Genomic DNA, 22,069 nt, shown 5'->3' with positions numbered 1-22,069 from the left:
AAGCAGCCCCGCTGAGGTGATAAGCGACGAAGCTGCTCCCCAGAATAGATCGACGAGATTTTCCGCGGGGGGAGAGCAGCAAGTAATCAGGTGACCGAGGGGGTGCGTGCAGTTGGAGGTCCTGTTTCGAAACCCAGCTGGCGTTGGTCGACGAGAGTGGGCCTGATTCCTTCGACTTCCCACGTCAGACCTAGCGATCGTAGAGATAAGACACGATAAGCTGGATAAGATAGCCAGCCTCCACAAGAAACAGCTATGGATACGGGCGGGCCCCAAATGCGGCATAGCAGAGTATGGTGGGGTATAGATTACGGTACTATTGTCTACAACGCATCCTGTCTCGGTCCCCAGCCACTGATTACTTGTAGGCACTATGGACGTAGTGTACGGAGTCCTCCAGGAGGCAGCGGCAGTAGTAGGAAGTAACAGCCGCCCCAATGATTGCCCTAGACTCCGACTCCTCCGCTCCCAAAGAGTGCTTGACGGTCAATTGAGGGGGGTTCCTGAGCACCTCAGACAGGCGGGCGGTTGCGCCAGGGTCACAGTACCCTGGAGTCAAAGTATGGAGAGCAGTATGGAGTCGATCGCATCATCTGGACCGAAGCACGCGACGTCGGAGTTCAAGTTGCCTTGCGGATCATCGCGATCACATTGCTCCGCTGTGCTGCCAGGTACCCGGGGGCAAGACATCTCTTCATGATGGTCCCATAATAACCTTTATTGTTCCCATAAGCTCGGTATTCTGAGTCATCGAGTCATCCGGAATCCGTCGCAATAATAATCAGGCTTTGGGGCCAAGGCAAACAGGTGCACCGCCCCTGCTCGTGTGCTTGACTGGGCTCTACTCACCCTTAGGTAAGCAGTCTCCCTGGGATCTCGTGACCGTATCAAGGCGTATCGCCCCATCCCCCCGGCTTGAGGACTCCACCATGATCGACGGCCCACCACCAATCGTCCGCTTATCCGCCTGCGCCCACGTATGGTATTCCTCGTATCGTAGCGTATCTTGGCTGTATTCAGCAGTATCCTCCCCCGTCATCGCCCGCTTGCATCATGCTTTCTCCGCCTTCCCTTCGCCCTTAGATAAGGCCCATGGTCCAGTGACTCTGCACCTCCTCATCTCTCCTCATCTCCTCCTCCTCCTCCTCCTCCTCCTCCCTCTCTTCCCCCCAACATCCCATCGCTTTCCAATACTCTTTTCGACATCAACCAACCCCCATCGCTTACCTGCTCTATTGTTTATCCCTCCTGTATTGATTCCATATCCTTTACTGTCATCGTCCAAAGCCGACCGTCATCATGAAAGGCTTCCTCTGCCTAACACTGCTCCCGCTGCTGGCAGCTGCCTCTCCCACTTGGACGGGATCCATCCACAACGGGGCAGCTCCCATCCTTTCCTCCACAAGTGCTCAGGAGATCCCGGACTCCTATATCATCGTGTTTAAGAAGCATGTCGGTACTTCGGCTGCGGCCGCTCATCACAGCTGGGTGCAGGACATCCACTCCGACAATGTCCGTATGGAGCTGAAGAAGCGCTCCCTCTTCGGCTTCGATAACGATCCCTACTTGGGCCTGAAGCATACCTTCCACGTCGCTGGCTCGCTGATGGGTTATGCTGGTCACTTCCACGAAGATGTCATTGAGCAGGTTCGCCGGCATCCGGATGTAAGTAGCTTCTCCCTCGATCTGCCCATCTTCCCCCGATAAGAGATTCCCCAGCTGACTGAGTCCCGTTCTCGCCCCGCAGGTCGAGTATATCGAGAAGGACTCGGAGGTCCACCACTTCGAGAGCCCTACCATCGAGAAGAACGCTCCTTGGGGTCTGGCACGTATCTCTCACCGTGACAGCCTCTCCTTCGGTAGCTTTAACAAGTATCTGTATGCTGAGGATGGCGGTGAGGGTGTTGATGCCTACGTGATCGACACTGGCACCAACGTTGACCACGTCGACTTTGAGGGCCGTGCCAACTGGGGCAAGACCATCCCCCAGGGTGACCAGGATGAGGACGGCAACGGTCACGGTACTCACTGCTCTGGAACTATTGCCGGTAAGAAGTACGGTGTGGCCAAGAAGGCCAATGTCTACGCCGTCAAGGTTCTCCGCTCCAACGGCTCTGGCACCATGTCCGATGTCGTCAAGGGTGTTGAGTGGGCCGCCGAGGCTCACATCAAGAAGTCCAAGGATGCCAAGGCCGGTAAGGTCAAGGGCTTCAAGGGTAGCGTTGCCAACATGTCTCTGGGCGGTGGTAGCTCGCGCACTCTCGACCTCGCTGTGAATGCCGCTGTTGACGCTGGCATGCACTTCGCCGTCGCTGCTGGTAACGACAACGCTGATGCTTGCAACTACTCCCCCGCTGCCGCTGAGAAGGCCGTCACCGTCGGTGCCTCCACTCTGGCTGATGAGCGTGCCTACTTCTCCAACTTCGGCAAGTGCACTGACATCTTCGCCCCTGGCTTGAACATTCTGTCCACCTGGATTGGCAGCAAGTATGCCGTCAACACCATCTCCGGAACTTCCATGGCCTCTCCCCACATTGCCGGTCTGTTGGCCTACTACGTCTCTCTCCAGCCTTCTTCCGACTCTGCCTTCGCTGTTGAGGAGATCACCCCTAAGAAGCTCAAGAACGCTCTTATCACCGTCGCTACCTCGGGCGCTCTTACTGACATCCCTGCTGACACCCCTAACGTAAGTCAACTTGTTCAATAATCCCTATATTTGAGCTTCTTCGCTAACTTTATTCTAGCTCCTTGCCTGGAACGGTGGTGGTTCTTCCAACTACACCGAGATCCTCGCCAAGGGCGGCTACAAGGCTGCTGCTACCGGTACCGTCAAGGACCGTCTCGACGAGCTCGTCGGCCAGGTCGAGGAAGTCCTGGCCAAGGAGCAGAAGGTCCTGAGCCACGAGCTCGGTGCCATCTACAGCGAGATCAAGGACGCTGTCAGCGCTTAGAGTAGACACACTGATCGAGACCTGTCTGTGACGGGCCGGTTCTTATAGGCATTTTGGATGGACGGATTAACACTGGCGCAGATCACTTGTTCATTTTGGCTTTGACTTATTGTTGTTTCGTTCTTGTCTCCTTTTTTGGGTGGTCCATCCAACGCATTCGGGTTTTGAATCCCCCCACAGACTGTCCCTTGCCTCTGTCTCTCTCTCGTTTCCATTTTTATCGCTATTCGTAGTATCCTTTTTTGGTTTACAACAATACATTTAAATCCTGATCTAGAGTCTGTCTAGGGATCATACATCCACAGTGCCCATTATGCTTCTTCGTATGTATGTTGTAGTTCCGTAATGGTGGAGGAATGAAGATCCTTCGCGAGCCTTGCGTTACAGCGGGCATTCTTCAGTTTTAGTCTCCTGCCCACGCCCTTGTAGGGGCTAGCTTATCCGAGGTATACCAATTCAGACTGTCGAAACCTCAGTCGTTATTACATCATGCTTGACTGGTGAACAGCTGTCCCGTCCTCGCTTTCTCTAGGCACTAGTACATATGTATGCCTCCGACTCCAGACTGGGCGTTGAACATATCACACTAAACTAATTTCATAGCGTCATTGCAGAGTACTTTTCCGCTGTTACTGCTCTTCATTTCTTTTGCCGTTGTACTGCTCTAGCTATAGGCGCTAGTACATTAGTACACAGACTCCAGACTGGGCATAATATGTAGTCGGTCACACTAAGCTACAGTGCCGACCGTTATTGCCTTCCAATGTCGGAAACATACACTCTTTTAAACCGTAATCACATGATAAGCTAAACTTAATCTGACTGGCGCGTAAATGACCCGTTTTGTAAGGACCAGGTAATAATACCAGGCCTTCTATGATACCAGTATGAAAGATACAATAGTCTAAGCCTGGATGACAGGGCCAGAGTCACCCGGAGTGAGAGCGAAGTCTAGCCATACAAATCGGTTGGCCGATTTGACGATGGCTCCGTGGCGTCCCTTGAGGGTAGCGCCACGCGTTCTTCGGTGTAGGGCCTATGGCCACCATAGAGGTGAGAGATGGCTGGGCCTAGGTGAGACACCTAAGACCAAATCACACCACTTAGGTTTCGAACACGGAATCCACAGAAAGTATTTGCGTCACGATATTTATGTGGCTGAATTATGCCATATAATTTGACCTTAGGACTTGATCGACTTATTCGGAACAAGAACAGAGCCAAGGTTCCTGGTGTGCCTTGACTTTTTAATAGACAAGACCGTGGGGCACCTACTAAAATGACGAAGGATTTTCCATTTGGCGGAAGAAGAGGGGGAAGAGAATATATAGAGATATTTATTTTGCAAAACCTCTAACTTATAGATATTAACTTATTAACTCCGCACTATCCCGGAGAATAAGAACGCTAAATAACTACTTCTCTTATTCCCTCCTGCTTATCCAAAAAAAAGATCGACGTATAGCTTATTCATAATGGCCGAAAAGCTATCAAAACTGGAGGCTGATAGGGACAGAGACAGACAAACCGGAGCAGCTCCGGCCGACGGGACTAGTAATTGGGATAATAAGTAGGTGCTAACGAAGAAAAATTTGAATAATACCTATTCCTACTGAACCTGCTTATAACTTCACGATGTATTAGTGGAAAAGAAAAACCGGCCCCCCCGTCATCGGGCGCACCACCTCTGATTCAGTCGGTCTCGTCACCAGCATACCTCTATCACCAAACTCCTGTAACGGGAGTGACTTCGCAAGTGATACCTTTGGCTACCTTATCGACTTACCCTGCTATAATTGATTGCCCATATTGCCGTGTGCGGACGATGACTCGGACGAACTTGACTGCTGGACCGCGAGCTACGTAAATCACCCCTACGCTTTCCGATTTAGTAGTAGAATAACACTCTCCTGTAGTTGTTGGTCATGCGTATGCTGTCTTTTCTTTGGCCCTTTTGGGGCCATTTTACCCTGCATCCTGCCGAACTGCAAAGACTACGAACATTTTTGCGGGAATTGCAACAGGCTCCTCGCCGTGGTGGAACAAACGGGTGTAGTTCGCGTTATAGCCATTTAGGTAAGATGTTGAAAGCTATGTAACTAAGCCTTTATATTATAGGTTATCGACAAAAGTCCAGATTATTACTATTCAAATATACCTTGCAGACATCATACTAGAAGTTAAACACATCTATATATCTATACATATAGGTACGACCCGCGCGTACGAAGCTGTATAAATCAACCCTAAGCTTCTTAGGATAGTATCTGATGCTGAATAAGGATGGTAATACGCATAAGTCATCCTATAGAGAGACAGTAATATCTTTGAAATATAGGTTAGGCTTTTCGGTGAGACGGACACAAAGAGCGTCGTCTACCATGGCAGGAGTGATGAATGGTGGTCGGCTAGGAGAGAATAGGGGTGGGATCTGGGACTGCCAAACAAACCGCATATTCTTACTACATATCATATAGGCAATCATCTCCCGCTGCCAGAGATAGCTGTCTCTTGCCATTTTGTAAGTGGTTTGGAGTTTTACGGGTGCTTGAGTTGGGAGGAGTGCGTGCGGACGACGCAATGGTGGGCGGTCATGGTACATGGCTGTACAGCTTACTGATGTTTCATTCGTTTTGCATTCTTACCATTCAAACATGGAACGAATCTTTAAATACGGAAATAGCCATATCAGGATTAGCGTGTCATGTGATTATGGTTTGGAAGAGTGTCTCTGTTTCCCGACACGGAAGGCAATAACGGCTGCTGCTGTAAATTCAAACTATCTATGCAAAGTACTCTTCCGCTCTCGCCTCTCTCCGTCTCTATGTACCACGATGCTGCTCTCAGTAGGTCACTATGTGCACTAGTACATTAGGACATATCCGACCCCAGACTGGGCGTCAGGTACCTGACACACTAACCTAGATTCGTAACATCAATGCAAAGTTCTTTTCCTTTCTCAGCCCTCTTCATTGTTTGTACCATGGCGCTTCTGAGCCTCTCACAGGCACTAGTACATAAGTTCACATCCGAGTCTAGGTTGGGAGCCAAGTCATGTCATATCCTCATTCATAAGGTACCCTCGATACAAAGTCCATTCTTTTCCCACTCCTTTCCCTACATCTCTCACCTAACTCACAACTACTCTAACTACGCTAAAGTTAACAAGTTTGTTCAACTACTAATTCAGGCATAAACGCTTTGCCACAATGGCCGAGGAACAAGAATCAGCGCGAACGTTGTCAAAGACGACGTTCAAAGCGTTTTGCCGCCAACTCGAAAAAGCAATCAGAAGCGAGAATGCATCCGCATCATTCGCTTGTGGAGGCACTATCCCAATCAAGGGTACCAAAGCAACCGAACAGACCAAGAGCACCCAGGAAGCAAAAGCCCAAGACAATGGAGTGGCTCAGTTATCTGATCCTATCAACATCTTCTGGGATTGCAAAGATGCCACCGGGGGAGGAAAACGGACCCTTCCCTTTGACTGTTCTTCCGATGACTCTAATGCAAAACTTCATCTGTTTGTTGCCGAGTGTGAACCTGCTGGATTTGGTAGAGGTCAAGAAGCTGTCATGGACCCAAGTTATCGCCGGGCTGGGAAACTTGACACTGATCACTTTATGACCAGCTTTTATCCTTCGGACTTTGGCATTGTTGAGCGGATTCAGCAAGTGTTGACCCCTGATGCCGTAGATGATGAGCGACAAGAGTTTCGGCGGATCAGAATGGAACTCTACAAGTTGAATGTCTGTTTTCACTTTGTCATCTTTATACCTTCTCATGACTTATTCTAATGATGGCATGTAGGTGTATTCCGGTCCCTCCGGTCTCTTCCAGAGTCACGTTGATACTCCACGCTCTGAAAGCCAGATTGGATCCCTGGTCGTGTGCTTGCCATCGCCTTTCAAAGGAGGCAACTTGATGGTTCGACATGAGGGTAGGGAAGTTGACTTTGACTGGGGAGCATCAAAGTGCAGATACGATTCAGTGGGCAGCCTTTTACAGCGATTGCGAACATGAGATAAAGACGATTACTCATGGCGAACGCATTACACTGACGTATAATCTCTACATTACCACTGGCCCACTTGATACCGTGACCCCTTCTACCTCGATTCTAGATCCGAAGACGTTGCCATTATACCAAGAGATCAAGAATGTTCTGGAAATGCCCGGGTTTCTGAAGACAGGTACAATACAGCAAAACTTGGCTTTAGTGGATGCAGCGTTGCTAACTGACATAGGTGGGGTCCTCGGGACTTTCTGCACTCATGCTTATCCGCATACAGCAGACAACGCAACTACTCTGCTTCCGCGGGGCCTCAAAGGAGCAGACTTGGTACTCTATTCTGTCTTCGATTCGTTGGGTATCGAAGTCGAGATGCTACCCGTTATCATAGGTAGTGGTGAAAATGATTATTATTACGGTTCCTCCTCCGACGATTACGGTTCCTCCTCCGACGATTACGGTTCCTCCTCCAACGATTACAGTTCTTCCTCCAACGACAAACACGGCTCTGATGACGACTACTATACATACGCAAAGCTAGATGAAAAGGTCCATATAGGCCTTTGGCTAGAGCCTCACTTTTCTGTCGACAACTGGGAGGATGACCCAGTGTCTCAGGTGGGTCTATTTTCTCGGCCGTACGATCTACACGGCCAATGCCTATCAATATCAGGCTTACACATCAAGCACCTCTCAGCTGCCTTCCCTAACCTCCAGCCTGCTACCTCGTTCCACAACATGTTACATCGTTCTCGTGTTTTTCTATCCGCGCTTAATTTTGAATTGAGAGGAATTGTGTTCTGACTTGATAGTTAGGTCCTCGAAGAATATTGGTCAGAGACAACGTTCGAGAAGCCTGTCACATGGATCACATATCCAAGAGGTGCAAACTTGCAGGAAGCGATGGATTATAAGACGTACGGAAATGAACCCACTATGAGCACACTCTACTCGTACGCTGCTATCCTAGCAATCATACCCCCATGGGCGGAACGACAGAAAAGGGTTGGAAAAGATGAGAATGAGTGATTCTTGCGCGAGGGTTGGAAGTTTGCTAGCTTGCTTCTTTGCTTGAACATTGCTTTGAATGATGGTGACTTTATGTAGTTTGCTGGTTGGCACGGAGGCCCCATCTCTATCGAGAACAGAATGGTTCCATCACTATTAGATCCTCCGAAATTTGAGGTTAATTTGAGTAAAGTGTACTCGCCGACCTGAGTTATACCGTAGGACTTAAGTTCTTTACTCTGGGTTTGTAAATAGTAGTATAGTTTGTCATATAGGCTGGAAAGGATCTTGGCGTACCGGCTATGACGTTTTATAAAGATGTCTACCAAGCGGCTTGTAAAGAGGATCGCAATGGTTTTCAAGGACGCTCGTATTTACGTTGGGAATGAGACCAAGCATTTTTTAATACTATGCCCTTTAATACTCGATTTTGAACAGTGTCTATATGGATGAAGACCTAGTCAATGATATGGGACATCATGTCAAAGAAAACTCGTAAATAATATCAGAAGCCACAAGAGCCACTAGCTCGCATATACATGATTCAGACCGAAGATTTATAAAAGGCTTATGCCTCCAATCCGACAACGGCACCAGATTCATCAATCTCAACCTTCGTCCTCTTCATGCTGGCATTCCGTGGGTTCGGAGCATCAAAGATCTCCTTCAGCTCTTCCAAGGTCTTTCCAGCGGTTTCGACAAAGAAGAAATAAATAACGACCATCTCGATACCAATCCAAGCGATGTAGACCAGGTACAACTTCCAGCCGATCTTCTCGATACCCACCGAGATACCGTAGGTGTTGACAACCATGGCAACATTCAAGAACAAGAAGTTAAGACCAGATCCCTTGGCACGAGTTCGGTTCTCAAGACACTCCACTGCGTAGAGCGTCTGCAGCGGCGTGAAGCCCCATGCGAAAATGATGCCGAAGAGGTAGATTGAAACAATGACTCCGTAGCTGAGAGATGGATGATACTCGCTCTGCGCCGTGAAAGCAGTAAGCATGACATAGGCGACCAGACTTCCTGCAAGACCCCACAGTAGCATGGTACGGCGGCCCAATTTATCCAGGAGCGTAGCACCATAGATAGCGCCCAACATGCTAAAGATTGGGTTGATGGCGTTGATGAGCAGTTGCTTGTCCGGGCTGGTTATGCCGGCTTGGATGATCATTTGCGGCACTATGGAAAAATGCTCAGAATATAGAAAAGAAATAGCAGATGTAATGAATAAACTTACTAAAATAGCTCACAACATTGTTGCCACTCCATTGACCGAAGAAAGACATCGTAATGACCATGAACAAGCGATACCGTGCAGCACGGGTGTTGCCTAGCTCGCGGAAGTCCCACCAGGGGTTCTCGTCTCGGGTGGCGCTGAGCTGCTCGATGATTTCATGGTACTGAAGTTGAACAACAGGGTGATGGCGGTCCCCTAAGGTAATGAATTAGAAAATTAAGAGGTGACAATGGTTGAAAAGAGCGGGTACTCACCATCACCATGATACGTTGCAAGTATATCAAGTGCCTCCTCCCGGCGGTCCTGGGCGATGAGCCAACGAGGAGACTCCGGGAAGAATAGAATCAAAACCAGGACAACTCCTGGCAAACCGGCTTGAACAATGGTAGGGACTCTCCATGCCCAGGAATTGTTAAGGTGCAGGTTGCTGCCGTAGGTCGTCCATCCAGCAAGAATGTTGCCCAACCACCAGAAGTTATTATACATACCGGCCATCGTTCCACGGTATGCCGGATGGGCTAGCTCAACAGTATAAGCAGGTCCTGCAGCAGAAGCGAGGGCAGCACCAAATCCGAGGAGGAAACGACCTCCCATGAACATTCCCATACTCTTTGCGGGCGCTTGAACAGCGGTTCCGACCCAGACGATGAAGCATCCAACAAAGATGCAAACTTTACGACCATAACCATCGGCTAGGAGACCACAGAAAGGGAAGGCGGCGATTTGTCCCAGGTTATAAATAATGAAAATCAAACCGGTCGAGGAACCTGAAGGCGTTGCATTATTAGTGACTGTTTTGGCATGGGGGGAAGCTCAAGGCATGGATTGGTATTTATCACCTGCACCGGTGAGCCCAAACGACTCCTGGTATGGCTTCATAGCGTTGATAGCACCCATAAGCGACGAGTCAAACCCGTTCATGGTCGAAATCAAGTAACCAATACCCATGATCATGTACAGTCTATGGTTTAATTAGAAATTTGTAGATCTTCTTCGAGGCCAATCCGTTAACTCACTTTATCATATTCTTTGACAGTAACTTTGGTGGTTGAGCTGCAACAGCCGCAGAAAGAGCCACAGACGCAGTATTGATTGCTTTTATTGCACCCTGAGGCTCTTTATTCAGGGTTACATGGCCTACCATGTTCTCTTGGTGTTCGGCGGCACCGCCTTCTGATTTGGATTGCATGTTGACAGAGTCTTGACAAGAGACTAAGCGTAAAAGCAATTTGAAGTCGTAGACTTTCTCTCCCTTTTATACAGCTAGAGATGAGAAGACTTAATTTGTGGTTTGCGGACGTGGGGCCCTGGAACGAAGAGGGCTCGAAAGGAAGAGAGGGGTTATAAGCCGAACTTATACTCCCAGCCCCATGAAGAATGTTGACAACCCCCAGACCGGCTACTGCTTACCCCAGATTTGTTCCTCCACGTCGAAAATTATGCACGTGCAACCTTCTCGAGGACTCAAAGCGGGGCGGGAGCTATTTTGCTGGTTGGATCCTTGGGTCTAGAAATGGAGCCTTGTCGCTCGACCAAATACTCCACTTCTCTTTTAGCACACATTCCACCTGCAAAACTGGTTGTACTAAGATTATAGTGGCGCGGAAATGCAACCTGTTTGGGTAGAGGCTGCCGAGAAGCTACCGGAACACGCAGCGAGCTTATCCAGGACCATGCTAAGCGTTTAGATCTTGCGGTTGAACCATCCCGAATCTATCATGTTATCCATAGTATTCGATGCTTCAATAGGAACATTATGCCCCGCAATAGATCCGAGGTTGTAAGAGACTCCCCTGTAAGGAAGGTCACACGTTGCAATGAGGGGCCAAACTTGTTGTTTAAGCTGCCTCCTCTCTTGAGGCATTGAGCGCATCCCGATTGGCACACAACATGATCTGACCTGATCTTTCAGCAGAATAATCACAGGGGCTCTACTCTGTACATATGTAGTAACCTATTGACTAGCGTTGTTCACAGGCGATCCGCTTTCTCCCTTTTCCAAAGTCGTATATCCTCCTCGTTACCTATATCTCTTGAATCATCACACTCGAGGACTACCTTCGCGTTATTGATATCCTTCAGCCATCATTGCGCCTGTACGGCGCCACCACGCCAGGGTTTCCGAACATAGACTCAAGTACGACCTTGAAAGCCTGCCCTCCGTGGCGATGGATGCGGGTTGGCTGTGGAACTCTAATTTCTCCAACAGGCACGCCGTCCCGTCCACTAGCTAGCGCCTTAGCCTTGCCGACTGTCCCCCACGCGAACTGTGCTTTGACTCAGAAGAGTGCTATAGGACAAAACTAATTGCCTTTCGAATTTAAGAAAATGCCTATACCGATTTCCAGGAGAGTCAAGCGAGAAAAATCAGCAAGCATTTGATCACAGTCAGTGAGACAGACCTTAAGGTTTTTTAGTCTTTCGGAATAATTCTTGGTCGTGGCAAAACCTCGGAGAAATTAACTTCACTAAAATGCGGAGATGGCGTTTTCGCCGTCGGTTTATCGTGTCTCCTCTCTCGTGCTTACCTCGATTATGGAGAAAACTTGAAAGTCTTGAAACAGATTGGTGGTGGTTTACTAGTGTGAACGCCTCTTTGGAACTTGACCTCGCATGGCAGGCAGGAGCCGTCCTTGCTGACAGAACTTGTTAAAAGTAGAAGTAAAACTTCAAAAGAGGCCCTGATCGTCAGGCTTGTGGGGAGGGGCTTACCCCATCTTGTAGTGCCTCAGTCACCACGGATAACCCAATCGAGTGACCATCAGATGCCCCTCGGAGATGCGTACCTTCATGGTCGTCCTATTTTGTCTACCGGCCTGGTCGATGAGAAGCGGTTATACACCTCGGCCACCTTGTTATTTTTCGGCCCGGGTGGTGGAAGTCTTTGCAGAAAGTTCCTGAAGGAACTCCGAGGCTCGGTCTGGCCGCATAGTCTGCGATGTGGGGTGCATACGGACAGTGGGCTTGGCAATGTCCACCAGTCTGATGTGATCCAACTTGGTACTCGTTAGCTAGTCATGCGTTGCTGCTTTGTCCTCGCATATGAGAGGTAATCGAGCCAGGTCAGACAGAAAATGTGGCTGATCCCAACAACACAGTGAGCATGAGGATGTGTTGGTTCTGCTTGGCTTAACTGGAAGCAGCCGATGAACAAAAAGCGACCAGCCCTCTGCAACTGGGAAGGACTAGGCTAGAGCAAACAATAAAGTGGTCAAACCAATCAGGTTCTTGGGGGAGATGCCTTGAGGGTGTGCAAAAATCATATCTCAACTTTCCTAATTTGGGCTATGACGGCCCTTCCAAGGTCCCTCTGTATGGATCTGGTATGGATCTGGTCAATATGCACTGCAGAATTGTCGTGTAGACAAATTCACCTAAAGGTTAATTTCCAGTCTTCTATTAATGAAATCACGAAATCAATTCGAAGAAACTTGCGCAGTCATATTGTGTCGCCGTTCTATGGGTGGAGCTTCTAGACATTGGTTAAAGCCTTGGAAAAAAATCTTAGAAACATATTCTCCTACTCTAGCACACCCATCGACTTTAGGAAGTGGATAACTGTTCAGTAGCTGGTTTCAAGCAACTGTAATACTTTCGTTGACAGTATTCCAAGAGAGGGGTAATCAACGCTGGACTTCCATTCTCTGAGGTGTCACCATCATCACCATTATCACCATCAGCAGATTCCCACAAAAGCAAGACCAGTAGGCGAGGAGACCTCTACGAACCCTCATTCTATTTCTTCTTGAGTCGGCTTATCCTCCTTGCCACCATGCTCCAGCCGTGTAATTTCGGCGCCCATCCCGGTACAGACATAATTGTTGAACTTCCAAGTGGGCACATGCGCCTGGAACATCTCGTCGAGCTCTTCAAGAGACCTGCGACGTGTCTCAGGAACACACATCCAGACGAAGAGAATGGAGACAATAGAGAATGCGCCATATATGAATGTCACGCGGCCTCCAATGGCCTTCTGCACATAGGGGTTGACAAAATTAATCGGAACCGAAGTCAAAAAGCTGCCCATAGAAGCGAGGAAAATAGTTCGCTCACGAAGCTGACCGGTTCCAATTTCACCTGTGACAATCCAGCATCCTGGGCCCCAAGTAAATCCATAGATACAGTACCAGAGAATTAGCAATGCGGCACATGCGTTTTTAGCTTGGATTGATAGGTCTGCTACGGCATGGCCGGATTCTATCGCGCCGCCGGTACCCAGCATGGTAGCTGCCATTCCAATAGAGCCTATAAGGAGGGACCATCGTCTACCGAGCTTGTCGAAAGTAATAAAAGTCAAAACGTGACAAGCAAATGAACATCCTGTGACGAGCAGGTTGGTTCTGAGAGGGTCTGGGAATCCCAGCTGTTGCATGAACGTCACGATGAAGTTTTGTATGAAAGACACGCCTTGTGCCTGTTGAAAAATTTGAACGCCCATAGCTGCGACCGTGCGGCGAAGATTTGTGTCCTTGAAGCAGTCGAGTATGGATGTGGCCTTGTGAAGTTCACGTTGCTCCTCAATTTGCAACTTGAGGAGCTGGATCTCCTGTGAGATGGCCTCTCGATGGTTGGACAGACGTCTCATGACTTCTTCCGCCTCTGTGAACCGTCCACGGTATACTAGGTATCGAGGTGATTCGGGAAGGAAGGGATATGCAATTAAGTAGCCGACAGGCACGAATAACTGACAGCAAATCACAATACTAAATGCTCCAGTTAGTGGCTTCCCTCGTAACAACCAAAAGATTTTTCGTACAGATACTGCCACTTGTCGGTGCGGCTGCGGGACAAGTATACCACCAAGCTAGCGATGAAGACTCCCAGTGATGTGAAAAATGAATATAACGCGAGGAAAGCACCTAAAATGTCAGCAACCGACAGCAAATTTAGCATCAATCTAGGACTAACCTCGAACCCGCTGGGGTGCACATTCAGAAAGATAGGTCAGAACGACATTAGACGCCAGGCCGATGCCAGAATAAACAATGATTCTTCCAACGGCCAGCTGCCAAAACGATGTGATGGCACTCGCTTCCAAGATAACACCAACAATCATAAGTAATGACAAAACCTGGAAGCCCATCTTTCTCCCAAATCTGGAAGTAATAATGGGCGCAATGATGCAGCCCAAGATAATACCCGCGGAGCCAGTTCCAGTTCCGACAGAGGTTTTCTCAGAAGGCATGGCCCATTGACCAAGCTTCGCATCATACTCGCCCTACTTCATCTGGAATTGAGAGAGTCCCAAAGCTCCACCCCACCATCCGTTATCGAATCCGAAGCCCATGGCACCTAGTGAAGAGATCAACCCTATCAATACAAGGCGCCCATTGAGGTCCTGGAATAACGGGTGGTCTTCTAACGCAGACATGATTGAAGCCATAAACAAAAGCAAAATCTAAGTGCGAATTTTCAATGATTAGCTGGTCACAGGGGGAGTCTATTCATCCCATTTTAAAGGTTTCAACTGGATTCAGTATCTATATATACACGATGTTTTATCTTGCCATGATGCCCAGAAAAAGCGGAGCGATATGGAGATGCGGGGAAGGATTGCCCCGGAATCCAGAATAGCATGTGTAGCCACAACTGCCTGCTACGATCTCGGATACAGATGGGTTCGATGTTGGACGTGGGGGTTCACTCTTGGCATCCGATTGATCTCTAGGACTTGGCTTTTCACATCGACTCTATATTGTTTCTCTACCACGTTGAAGACAATCCCCAGTACACACCAAGTATAAGAGAAAAGAATGAAAATAACGAAGTTTACTTTGATTATTTGTAAACCCAGGGTATCTGAATATGACGCGGGAACGAGGCAAAAGCTCGGAGTGCCTTATCGACCTGCCTTACATTACTCCAGGAACTCTCTAGCTCGCAACAGGCCCAAAACAATATTCCATCCGAATCCCACAATAGAAGCAGCTGTCACTCTCCATTGCCAGGGAACCCAGATAAAGTTGATCAGCGCGACTGGGCCCCAAATCTTCCACCCGACCTTCAAAATCCCCACGATGCGCGCTTCAATCTCTCGAATGATCAACGTCACGCTCAGGAGTCTAGCCGCCGTCATACAAGTAAGGAAGATGACATTTGTGACGAACAGTCCAATAGTCTGATCGAGGAAAAGTTTCACGAAAACATTACCCCAGTTGACTTCTGGAGGCGAGTTCGTCGTTCGTTTAAAGGGCTTGGCGTGGGGTGGTTGTTTCGAGACTCTGGGGTGGGATGTTTGATGATCGACTTTGTGTTGCGTGGGGAACTTTTCCTCCAGTTTTTGCTGCCAAAGCGAGATGAGAGGTGCCGAGCTAACTCCGAAAAATGCAAATTCGAGCACTCGGGCCCAATCAAATGGGGTGTTTGTTTGTGATTTCCACGCAGCGAGGCTTTGAGCTGCGATATTGGCGGCTGCTTTGAGGAGCGCAGATTGGATAGTGACGGTGACAAGCGATGGCATGGCAGCTTGAGAGCTGGAAAGTCTAGCTCTATCTTGTGGCCTGAGATCTGTTTACGCATTGACTATGTCGAATTGGTCTTATATTCGCAGCCGCATATTTTGGCCCCCGTTTTCCAAAAGCGGAATCTTGAGCCACACTTGCCCCATTGAGTGTTAGCAGGCGTACATTTGGCTCCCCCTTCCAAAATGGAACTTTGAGCCTTTCTTACCTTATTGAGTGTCTCGGCCGATCTATCATTACCATCTAGCTATTTATCGCGTCGTGGCGGTCGAGACGTTCAGACCACGGACCTTTGAGATTGTCTAATGTACAGCCGCTATGTTTTACGGCTGGAACCTTGTTTGCACGCTCACGGTTCTCTGGGGCATTACCAGCGGTGTTTGGTCCACAGATATTGCGAAATGCCACCTAGATCCAAGTGCACCTCGCCGACTTTTCTTGTTGAGTGATATCGCAAATGAACCAGATGATGCGCAGTCTCTTGTCAGATTGCTGGTATATTCCAATGAATTCCATATCGAAGGACTGGTTGCTACGACAAGTTACTGGCTCAACGATACGACACGACCAGACGAAATGCGGGAAATTGTCAGTGCTTATGGCCAGTCTCAGGAAAATCTCCGGCAGCATGCGTCGGGTTGGCCCGAAACCGAGCATCTCTTGAATCTTATCAAGTCAGGATCAACAAAGTATGGGATGGATGGGGTTGGAGAAGGGCATGACAGCGAGGGTTCGTCTCTTCTGGTCAATGCTGTTGATTCATCATATGAGCCTCTTTGGATCCTTGTATGGGGTGGTGCCAATACCCTTGCACAGGCACTTTGGCATGTCAACGCAACAAGGTCGGAATCGGAAGTCGAGGCTTTTGTTTCCAAGTTGCGGGTCTACGCCATATCGGACCAGGATAATAGCGGCCCGTGGATTCGGCGAAACTGGCCTGGCTTGTTTTACATTGCTAGTGTGCACCATTTCAATCGATATGCTAGTGCGGCTTGGGGTGGAATATCTGGAGATGCCTACTATCATTTTCCGACTAACGCGGACAAAGAGCTGGTCTCGGCCTCTTGGATAAAGGAGAATATTCAGAATGTGGGACCCTTAGGCTCGAAATATCCAAGTGGAGAGTTTATTATCGAAGGTGATTGTTTTATTCTGTGGATAGCTGCTCTTTTGGGACTAACGGCCTGATCATTAGGTGACACCCCTTCTTTGCTTTACATGATTCCTAATGGATTATCAGACCCAGAGCATCCTGAATGGGGCTCTTGGGGAGGCCGCTACGGACCCGTCGTATGGGGCGAGGGCCACTTTGCCGACAGCATCGATACAATTGTTGATGATACCGGCCGCCACATTATGGGGTCTCATGTCACAGTATGGCGGTGGCGGAATGCCTTTCAAAACGACTTCAAGGCGCGGATGCAATGGACGACACAACCGAAATTTGACAAAGCCGACCACCCTCCCGTTGTCATTCTGAACGGGAGTTCAACGCGCGATGTTCTTCAATATACCGTGAAACCCGATGAAATAGTAGTCTTGGATGCATCAAAATCTTGTGATCCAGATGGTGATACTCTCTCCTTCAAATGGTGGCAATACTTGGAGCCGAGTTCCAATAACAATAGCCCGAGGCGGGACGTGACGGTCTTGTCCTTTGACAAACAGGATGATGCTGTCGTTACTGTTACCATTCCACCAGAAGCAGTTGTTAGGAAACCAGGACGCGGTGCTCATCCGAACGCGGATAAGCATTTGCATATCATATTGGAGGTATCGGATGGGGAGCTGGTGACTTATAGGCGCGTGATTTTGAATATAAAAGGCCTGGAAGGAAGCAACGAGGAAGAAACTTCATCAATCGAACATGATGAGCTATAGATCCTGATTCGTTTGGCCGGTGATGACGCAGGAGACGCAGGAAGTATATACGATTTCCCAGAGCTAGGGCTTAACATCAGCTAATGGTTCCCGTGGCTACTTGTCTTTTATTGCTCTTAAGTCAACGACAGTTCCAACTGAAATACGATATGATATCTCATACTTTTATTGGCAATCTAAGTAGATCTAGATCTTCTGCAATTAGGTAAACAAATTGAAACTACTAGAGTTCAGTGCGCTCAGGGTACCCAACTACAATACATCCTTAATGCAACGCACATCATCAACCTTCTCCAACCCTCGACACCACCGACTCGCCTTATCAGTCCTCTCTCGTCCCAAACCCGGCAAACACTGATCCACAAATTTCTCCGTCAACTAGGCATCCAACATAGGATGCTCCAAACTACCAACAGCATGCTCAACATGCACCGTTACCCTCCAATCCATCCATCGGTGCAGTCTTCCCCGTCAACTCAACAACAAGCGAATGAACCCTCACACCCACAGCTTTCACCTTGTCAATCAAAATCACCGCCCGCTCCAACTGCTCCTGCTCATGTAACCCTATACACCCATCAATAACAGGATGCACCACAATCCCACAAGGAAACGGTTTAATTGCATTCCACACAATCTCCAACCCTCCCTCCGCCCCCAGCGAAGGCATCCGCTCATCCAGTCAATGCTGGTGCTGGGAACTAACCACATTCGCCCAGCCGCGCTTCGCCTCCAGCGCAGAGGTGGAACTAGTGAAACCCTCCGCGGCGAGGACAGCAGCTAGAAGGCCGTTTTGCGCAGCTCGTCCCAGATGAAACGATTTTGTGTGCGAGCCGAACATCTCGCGGAGGCCGGTGACTTGTGTTGCGGCGAGACCTATGGCATGTGCGGTTTGGGGGCGGCGAGATTGAGGAGTTTGCTGACGGAGACTGCGGCGCCGATGGAGCCCGCTGTGCCTGTGATGTGCTTTGGATGTATCAGAATGGCCGGAATGAACTACTTGGGATATATATGTACAGAAGGGGTAGGTATGTGCAAGCAAGGCTCCTATCAGCCAACATCATACTGGCTCGGCCAAACCGCCAAACCAACCTTACACTCCGCCTCAATCCCCGCAACAAGCGCCGTCACAAACTCCTCCCCACTGACGGGTCTGTCCATTGTCTGCATCATCGCCAGCAACGCCGACGCCACGGCTCCCGTTGGGTGAATTATCGCGTCGAGGTGCGTGTCATCGGAGTCGTGTATATGCGACGCAATGCCATTGGGGAGCGCTGCGTGGCTGGCGTCTACTTCGATACTATTGGACCCGAGGAGTCTTGATGTGCCGGGGCCAGAGAATTGTGGTAGCGCTTTGTGGGCGATGCGCGTTGCAGGGTTAGTGCTGCCGAGGGCGGTGCAGCTGGTGTAGTTGTAGACGCTGCGGGTTGCGGCGTGGATTTACTTGTGGTGGGAGGGGGTTGAAGGGGGGGGGGGGGGATGTTAGGGAGACGGTCCAGTTTGCTAGTGTTTGGGTGGCCATTTTGGAGAGGCTTGAGGATTGGAATGTCATTATTTGGGGTGAGGGTTGAGGGTTGCTGATGGCGGATGTATTATTGTTTGGCGAAGATCCGATGTAGGAGGGGGACATACTTCGGAGATAAGAGCGAGTGGGGTTTGGATCTCCGAGTTGAGGATTTGCGATGAGAGGATGATGTTTGGTCCGAATGAGAAGTTCGGACTAAACTGTACGTTTGTTTTCTGCTTTCCCGCCTTTTGATCTCAATGAGGAGAATGTAGATGATATTGGTCTGAACTGAAGGGAGACAGTGCCCCTAAACACCTGATCTCATGAAATGCAGACACACCGAGAAATGAACCTAAACATGCTAAGGGCTAAGGGCGGAAAATAAAGAAAACAACAATGAAAATGCCCAAACCATGCCGATGCGCGCCACTAAATGCTATGCTATGCTAAGAAATGAAAAGAAAATGCGTGGCGAGAGAGAATGTCCCGCCCGAGAAAATGGTGGCTGCCGGCAGCATGGTTAGCGGTCAACGCTCACCGGAGGCTTACTCCTCATCCATATCCTGCTGCTCATCGTCGTCGTCCTCATCACTAGGCGAGGACTGATCCATATCAAGATCCTCGTCAGAATCACTGCCTCCAAACACATCGCTATCGACGTCCGAATCAGCCCAGAAATCAGGCTCCTCCTTTTCGACCTCCGGGACGGTCACCGCCTCACTGACCGGCATCACGAAGTCTGGGGGCATGTTGGTCTTGGATTTCTCCACCTGGGACTTCACGATAGCACAGTACTGGTCGTGATTGGTGCGGAACATCACCGCTGCGTCGACGTTGGCCGGGGAGGAGCATTCGGCGTCGTCGAGTAGCGAGAGGATGGAGATCAGGACGGACTCGACGCGTTGAGCGGGGGACCAGCGCTCCGCGGCAGATTCGCCGGACAGTGCGTCTTCGCCTGGAGCGTGCAAGATGGAGATGCAGAGGCGGCCATCGGTGTAGATGTTTGGGTGGTAGAGAGGCTGCAGGAAGCGGAACTCTGGGTGGAGAAGAGCAGGTGGGGTCAGTATGACAAGTGTAGTCAAGTTGAGTGGTGGCTTGGGAAGACCAGAGGGATGAGATGACGCGTGGGTGCGCGCAAGGTAGGAAGAAGGGAAGTGGGTATCCTTAGCAAAGCATAGTGCATACCTGGAGGCGCGTAAGGGTAGTTCTTGGGGAACGTCATTCGAGCCTTGAAATAGCCGCCGTAATAGACCGAGTCCTTGTTGAGCACGATTAAGGCAATATCCCACTTGAAGATGTCATCGTTGTGCAGCTGTAGCCATGGCCGTCTATTAGCAGGAAGTCATCTCAACCATCGGGCAACGTATGACCTACCTCGATGTTCACCCATTTCTCACGCGACAGGGTGCGGAACTCGTTCATTAGGATCCGCTCGGCCATGTTGGACTTGGGGTGGCTGGCAAGGGCGTTTGCTTGATGCTATCCAGGACGGCTGGAGGGAGCTGAGTGCGTGTGCCGAATAGTCGAGAGAAAGCGAGGAAGGAGAAAGGCGACGGCGAGGATGAAGCTCGGCTGAGAGAATGAGAGAAGGGGCGGAGCCGGGCAGCGGAAGCAGAGCGATGATGTGAGAGCGTCAGGGCCTGGTCCGCGTGGCAATTCTCTCACGTGGCAAAAGACCGCAAAACTTTTTTCAACGGGTTGTACGTTTTGTACTTTTTGAGGAGGGTTGCTGACGATTGCTGGGTATATAAAGGAATTCCCTGTTTAGGCTGCGATCGTGTCCAAGACCAGGCAGAATCTTCTATATCGAGTGGGAAACTCCACGGTCAGGCAAGATGCAAGATCAGGCTCCCCCATCCTGTCGACTGCAGCGATAAACAGTGGGGAACCCAGGCGGGCTGGCGAATGTTAGTGTTTGCTGATAAGAAGCGATCGGCACCTGCAGCGAGTTCATCCCGATACGTGCTTTGATCCGAACTCTGCAGGTGCCGTAGTTGGAGGTGGAAGGGAAACTCGAGTATCGATGATATACCAGCAGGAGTAAGTGATCTTCGACCGGATTCATATTGCAAACTCCTCGTAAAGATTGGCAAAGGGTGCTGAGTCGTCATGGGAATGATCTCAGCTAACTTATCTGGCGGGGTCCATAACTGTACTAGCACGCGCTTGACCAGCTTCGTAGTAGAACACGGGATCCTATCTCCTCCTCCATAAGATATACGAATGCTCCGTACTAACTATCACTCTCGAGCCCCCAACTACTAATCCATACGAGTGTGAGGGGAAGCCCCGGCGTCCCAAAAGAGGAAAACTCGTTCCTACGGGATACTCCACTGGATAAATGGGCTTGTTAAGCAGCCATGGGTGGTTGGCTCCATCAAGCAATTCCGTACTGCAGAGTCAAGTACATAAGTTACTTAATAGTCGTAGTTCTAGTGGTAGTAATACCTCTCTCTACGGAGAATCATACCAAGTCCATAACAGAACAGTGTACGGATATGGCTACAGGAAAACACTAACCAAATAAGCACGCCCATCACCACAATCAATATCTTCTCTTCATTATCATTAGCTAGTTTTTCCCCTCTGGTTTCGGGAGGCCAATGCCACCTCACTCCACTTGGTGGTGGCTCGGATTCCAAAGAGTCAGAGTGACCAAAGTGACTAACCCGGGCGGCTGGACCCTCCACCCAAAATCCGCCGCTTTTGGGGAGGAAGACCCCAAGCTGGCACACCGTCCCCTCCCAAACGGCGAAACTTCGTCAACCACCATCCTGGTCTTGCTTTCTTCACCGATTATTATATCTCGTGTCTCGCCTCTCGTTTTCGATCCCCATCCCTCCTTGTGAGAGAAATTCAACTTTTTCCCGTCCTACAGCTCTTCAGCTATTCAGACCCCAGGCCAGGCCAGGCATTCTAACGGCCCTCGGCATCGAGTTCCTCTCCTCACTCGCCAAAAAAAAAAAACCGTTGCACTGCCGCTTTCGCTCAACTTTGCAATGCCAG

The 22,069-nt window shown here is 49.5% G+C and overlaps 8 protein-coding genes across 8 annotated transcripts; 3 read left to right on the top strand and 5 right to left on the bottom strand.

The window, feature by feature from the left end:
* Nucleotides 1-1,299: 1,299 nt before the first annotated feature.
* N7458_002960 (S8 family peptidase) lies at nucleotides 1,300-2,951 on the top strand (the record flags this gene model as incomplete). Its single annotated transcript, XM_056906343.1, has 3 exons — nucleotides 1,300-1,665; nucleotides 1,748-2,686; nucleotides 2,745-2,951. 3 exons carry the CDS (start codon nucleotides 1,300-1,302, stop codon nucleotides 2,949-2,951), a joined length of 1,512 nt encoding a protein of 503 aa, XP_056770450.1.
* A 3,209-nt stretch (nucleotides 2,952-6,160) lies between these two features.
* On the top strand, nucleotides 6,161-7,992 carry N7458_002959 (uncharacterized protein; the record flags this gene model as incomplete). Its single annotated transcript, XM_056906342.1, has 5 exons — nucleotides 6,161-6,700; nucleotides 6,762-6,891; nucleotides 6,950-7,144; nucleotides 7,199-7,581; nucleotides 7,780-7,992. 5 exons carry the CDS (start codon nucleotides 6,161-6,163, stop codon nucleotides 7,990-7,992), a joined length of 1,461 nt encoding a protein of 486 aa, XP_056770449.1.
* Nucleotides 7,993-8,539: 547 nt separating this feature from the next.
* On the bottom strand, nucleotides 8,540-10,403 carry N7458_002958 (Lactose permease; the record flags this gene model as incomplete). Its single annotated transcript, XM_056906341.1, has 5 exons — nucleotides 8,540-9,156; nucleotides 9,215-9,409; nucleotides 9,469-9,981; nucleotides 10,054-10,175; nucleotides 10,231-10,403. 5 exons carry the CDS (start codon nucleotides 10,401-10,403, stop codon nucleotides 8,540-8,542), a joined length of 1,620 nt encoding a protein of 539 aa, XP_056770448.1.
* Nucleotides 10,404-12,944: 2,541 nt separating this feature from the next.
* N7458_002957 (high-affinity glucose transporter) lies at nucleotides 12,945-14,297 on the bottom strand (the record flags this gene model as incomplete). The annotated part of the gene is made up of 3 exons (XM_056906340.1): nucleotides 12,945-13,917; nucleotides 13,971-14,073; nucleotides 14,123-14,297. The coding sequence occupies 3 exons, from the start codon at nucleotides 14,295-14,297 to the stop codon at nucleotides 12,945-12,947; spliced, it is 1,251 nt and encodes a 416-aa protein (XP_056770447.1).
* A 774-nt stretch (nucleotides 14,298-15,071) lies between these two features.
* On the bottom strand, nucleotides 15,072-15,674 carry N7458_002956 (Mpv17/PMP22 family protein; the record flags this gene model as incomplete). Its single annotated transcript, XM_056906339.1, has 1 exon — nucleotides 15,072-15,674. One exon carries the CDS (start codon nucleotides 15,672-15,674, stop codon nucleotides 15,072-15,074), a length of 603 nt encoding a protein of 200 aa, XP_056770446.1.
* Nucleotides 15,675-15,993: 319 nt separating this feature from the next.
* On the top strand, nucleotides 15,994-17,556 carry N7458_002955 (DUF1593 domain-containing protein; the record flags this gene model as incomplete). The annotated part of the gene is made up of 2 exons (XM_056906338.1): nucleotides 15,994-16,813; nucleotides 16,871-17,556. The coding sequence occupies 2 exons, from the start codon at nucleotides 15,994-15,996 to the stop codon at nucleotides 17,554-17,556; spliced, it is 1,506 nt and encodes a 501-aa protein (XP_056770445.1).
* A 682-nt stretch (nucleotides 17,557-18,238) lies between these two features.
* Nucleotides 18,239-18,975, bottom strand: N7458_002954 (uncharacterized protein; the record flags this gene model as incomplete). The annotated part of the gene is made up of 2 exons (XM_056906337.1): nucleotides 18,239-18,512; nucleotides 18,623-18,975. Coding segments are annotated over 2 exons (627 nt in total), but the record flags the coding sequence as incomplete, so codon positions are not given.
* A 633-nt stretch (nucleotides 18,976-19,608) lies between these two features.
* On the bottom strand, nucleotides 19,609-20,503 carry N7458_002953 (uncharacterized protein; the record flags this gene model as incomplete). The annotated part of the gene is made up of 3 exons (XM_056906336.1): nucleotides 19,609-20,099; nucleotides 20,249-20,375; nucleotides 20,438-20,503. The coding sequence occupies 3 exons, from the start codon at nucleotides 20,501-20,503 to the stop codon at nucleotides 19,609-19,611; spliced, it is 684 nt and encodes a 227-aa protein (XP_056770443.1).
* Nucleotides 20,504-22,069: the final 1,566 nt, after the last annotated feature.

This window comes from Penicillium daleae (genome assembly GCF_028827525.1).
Source record: "Penicillium daleae strain IBT 16125 chromosome Unknown utg000002l_segment0_segment0, whole genome shotgun sequence".
NCBI classification, from domain to species: Eukaryota; Fungi; Ascomycota; class Eurotiomycetes; order Eurotiales; family Aspergillaceae; genus Penicillium; species Penicillium daleae.
The sequence above is the reverse complement of the archived record's forward strand: the minus strand, read 5'-3'. Positions and strand labels throughout refer to the sequence as shown.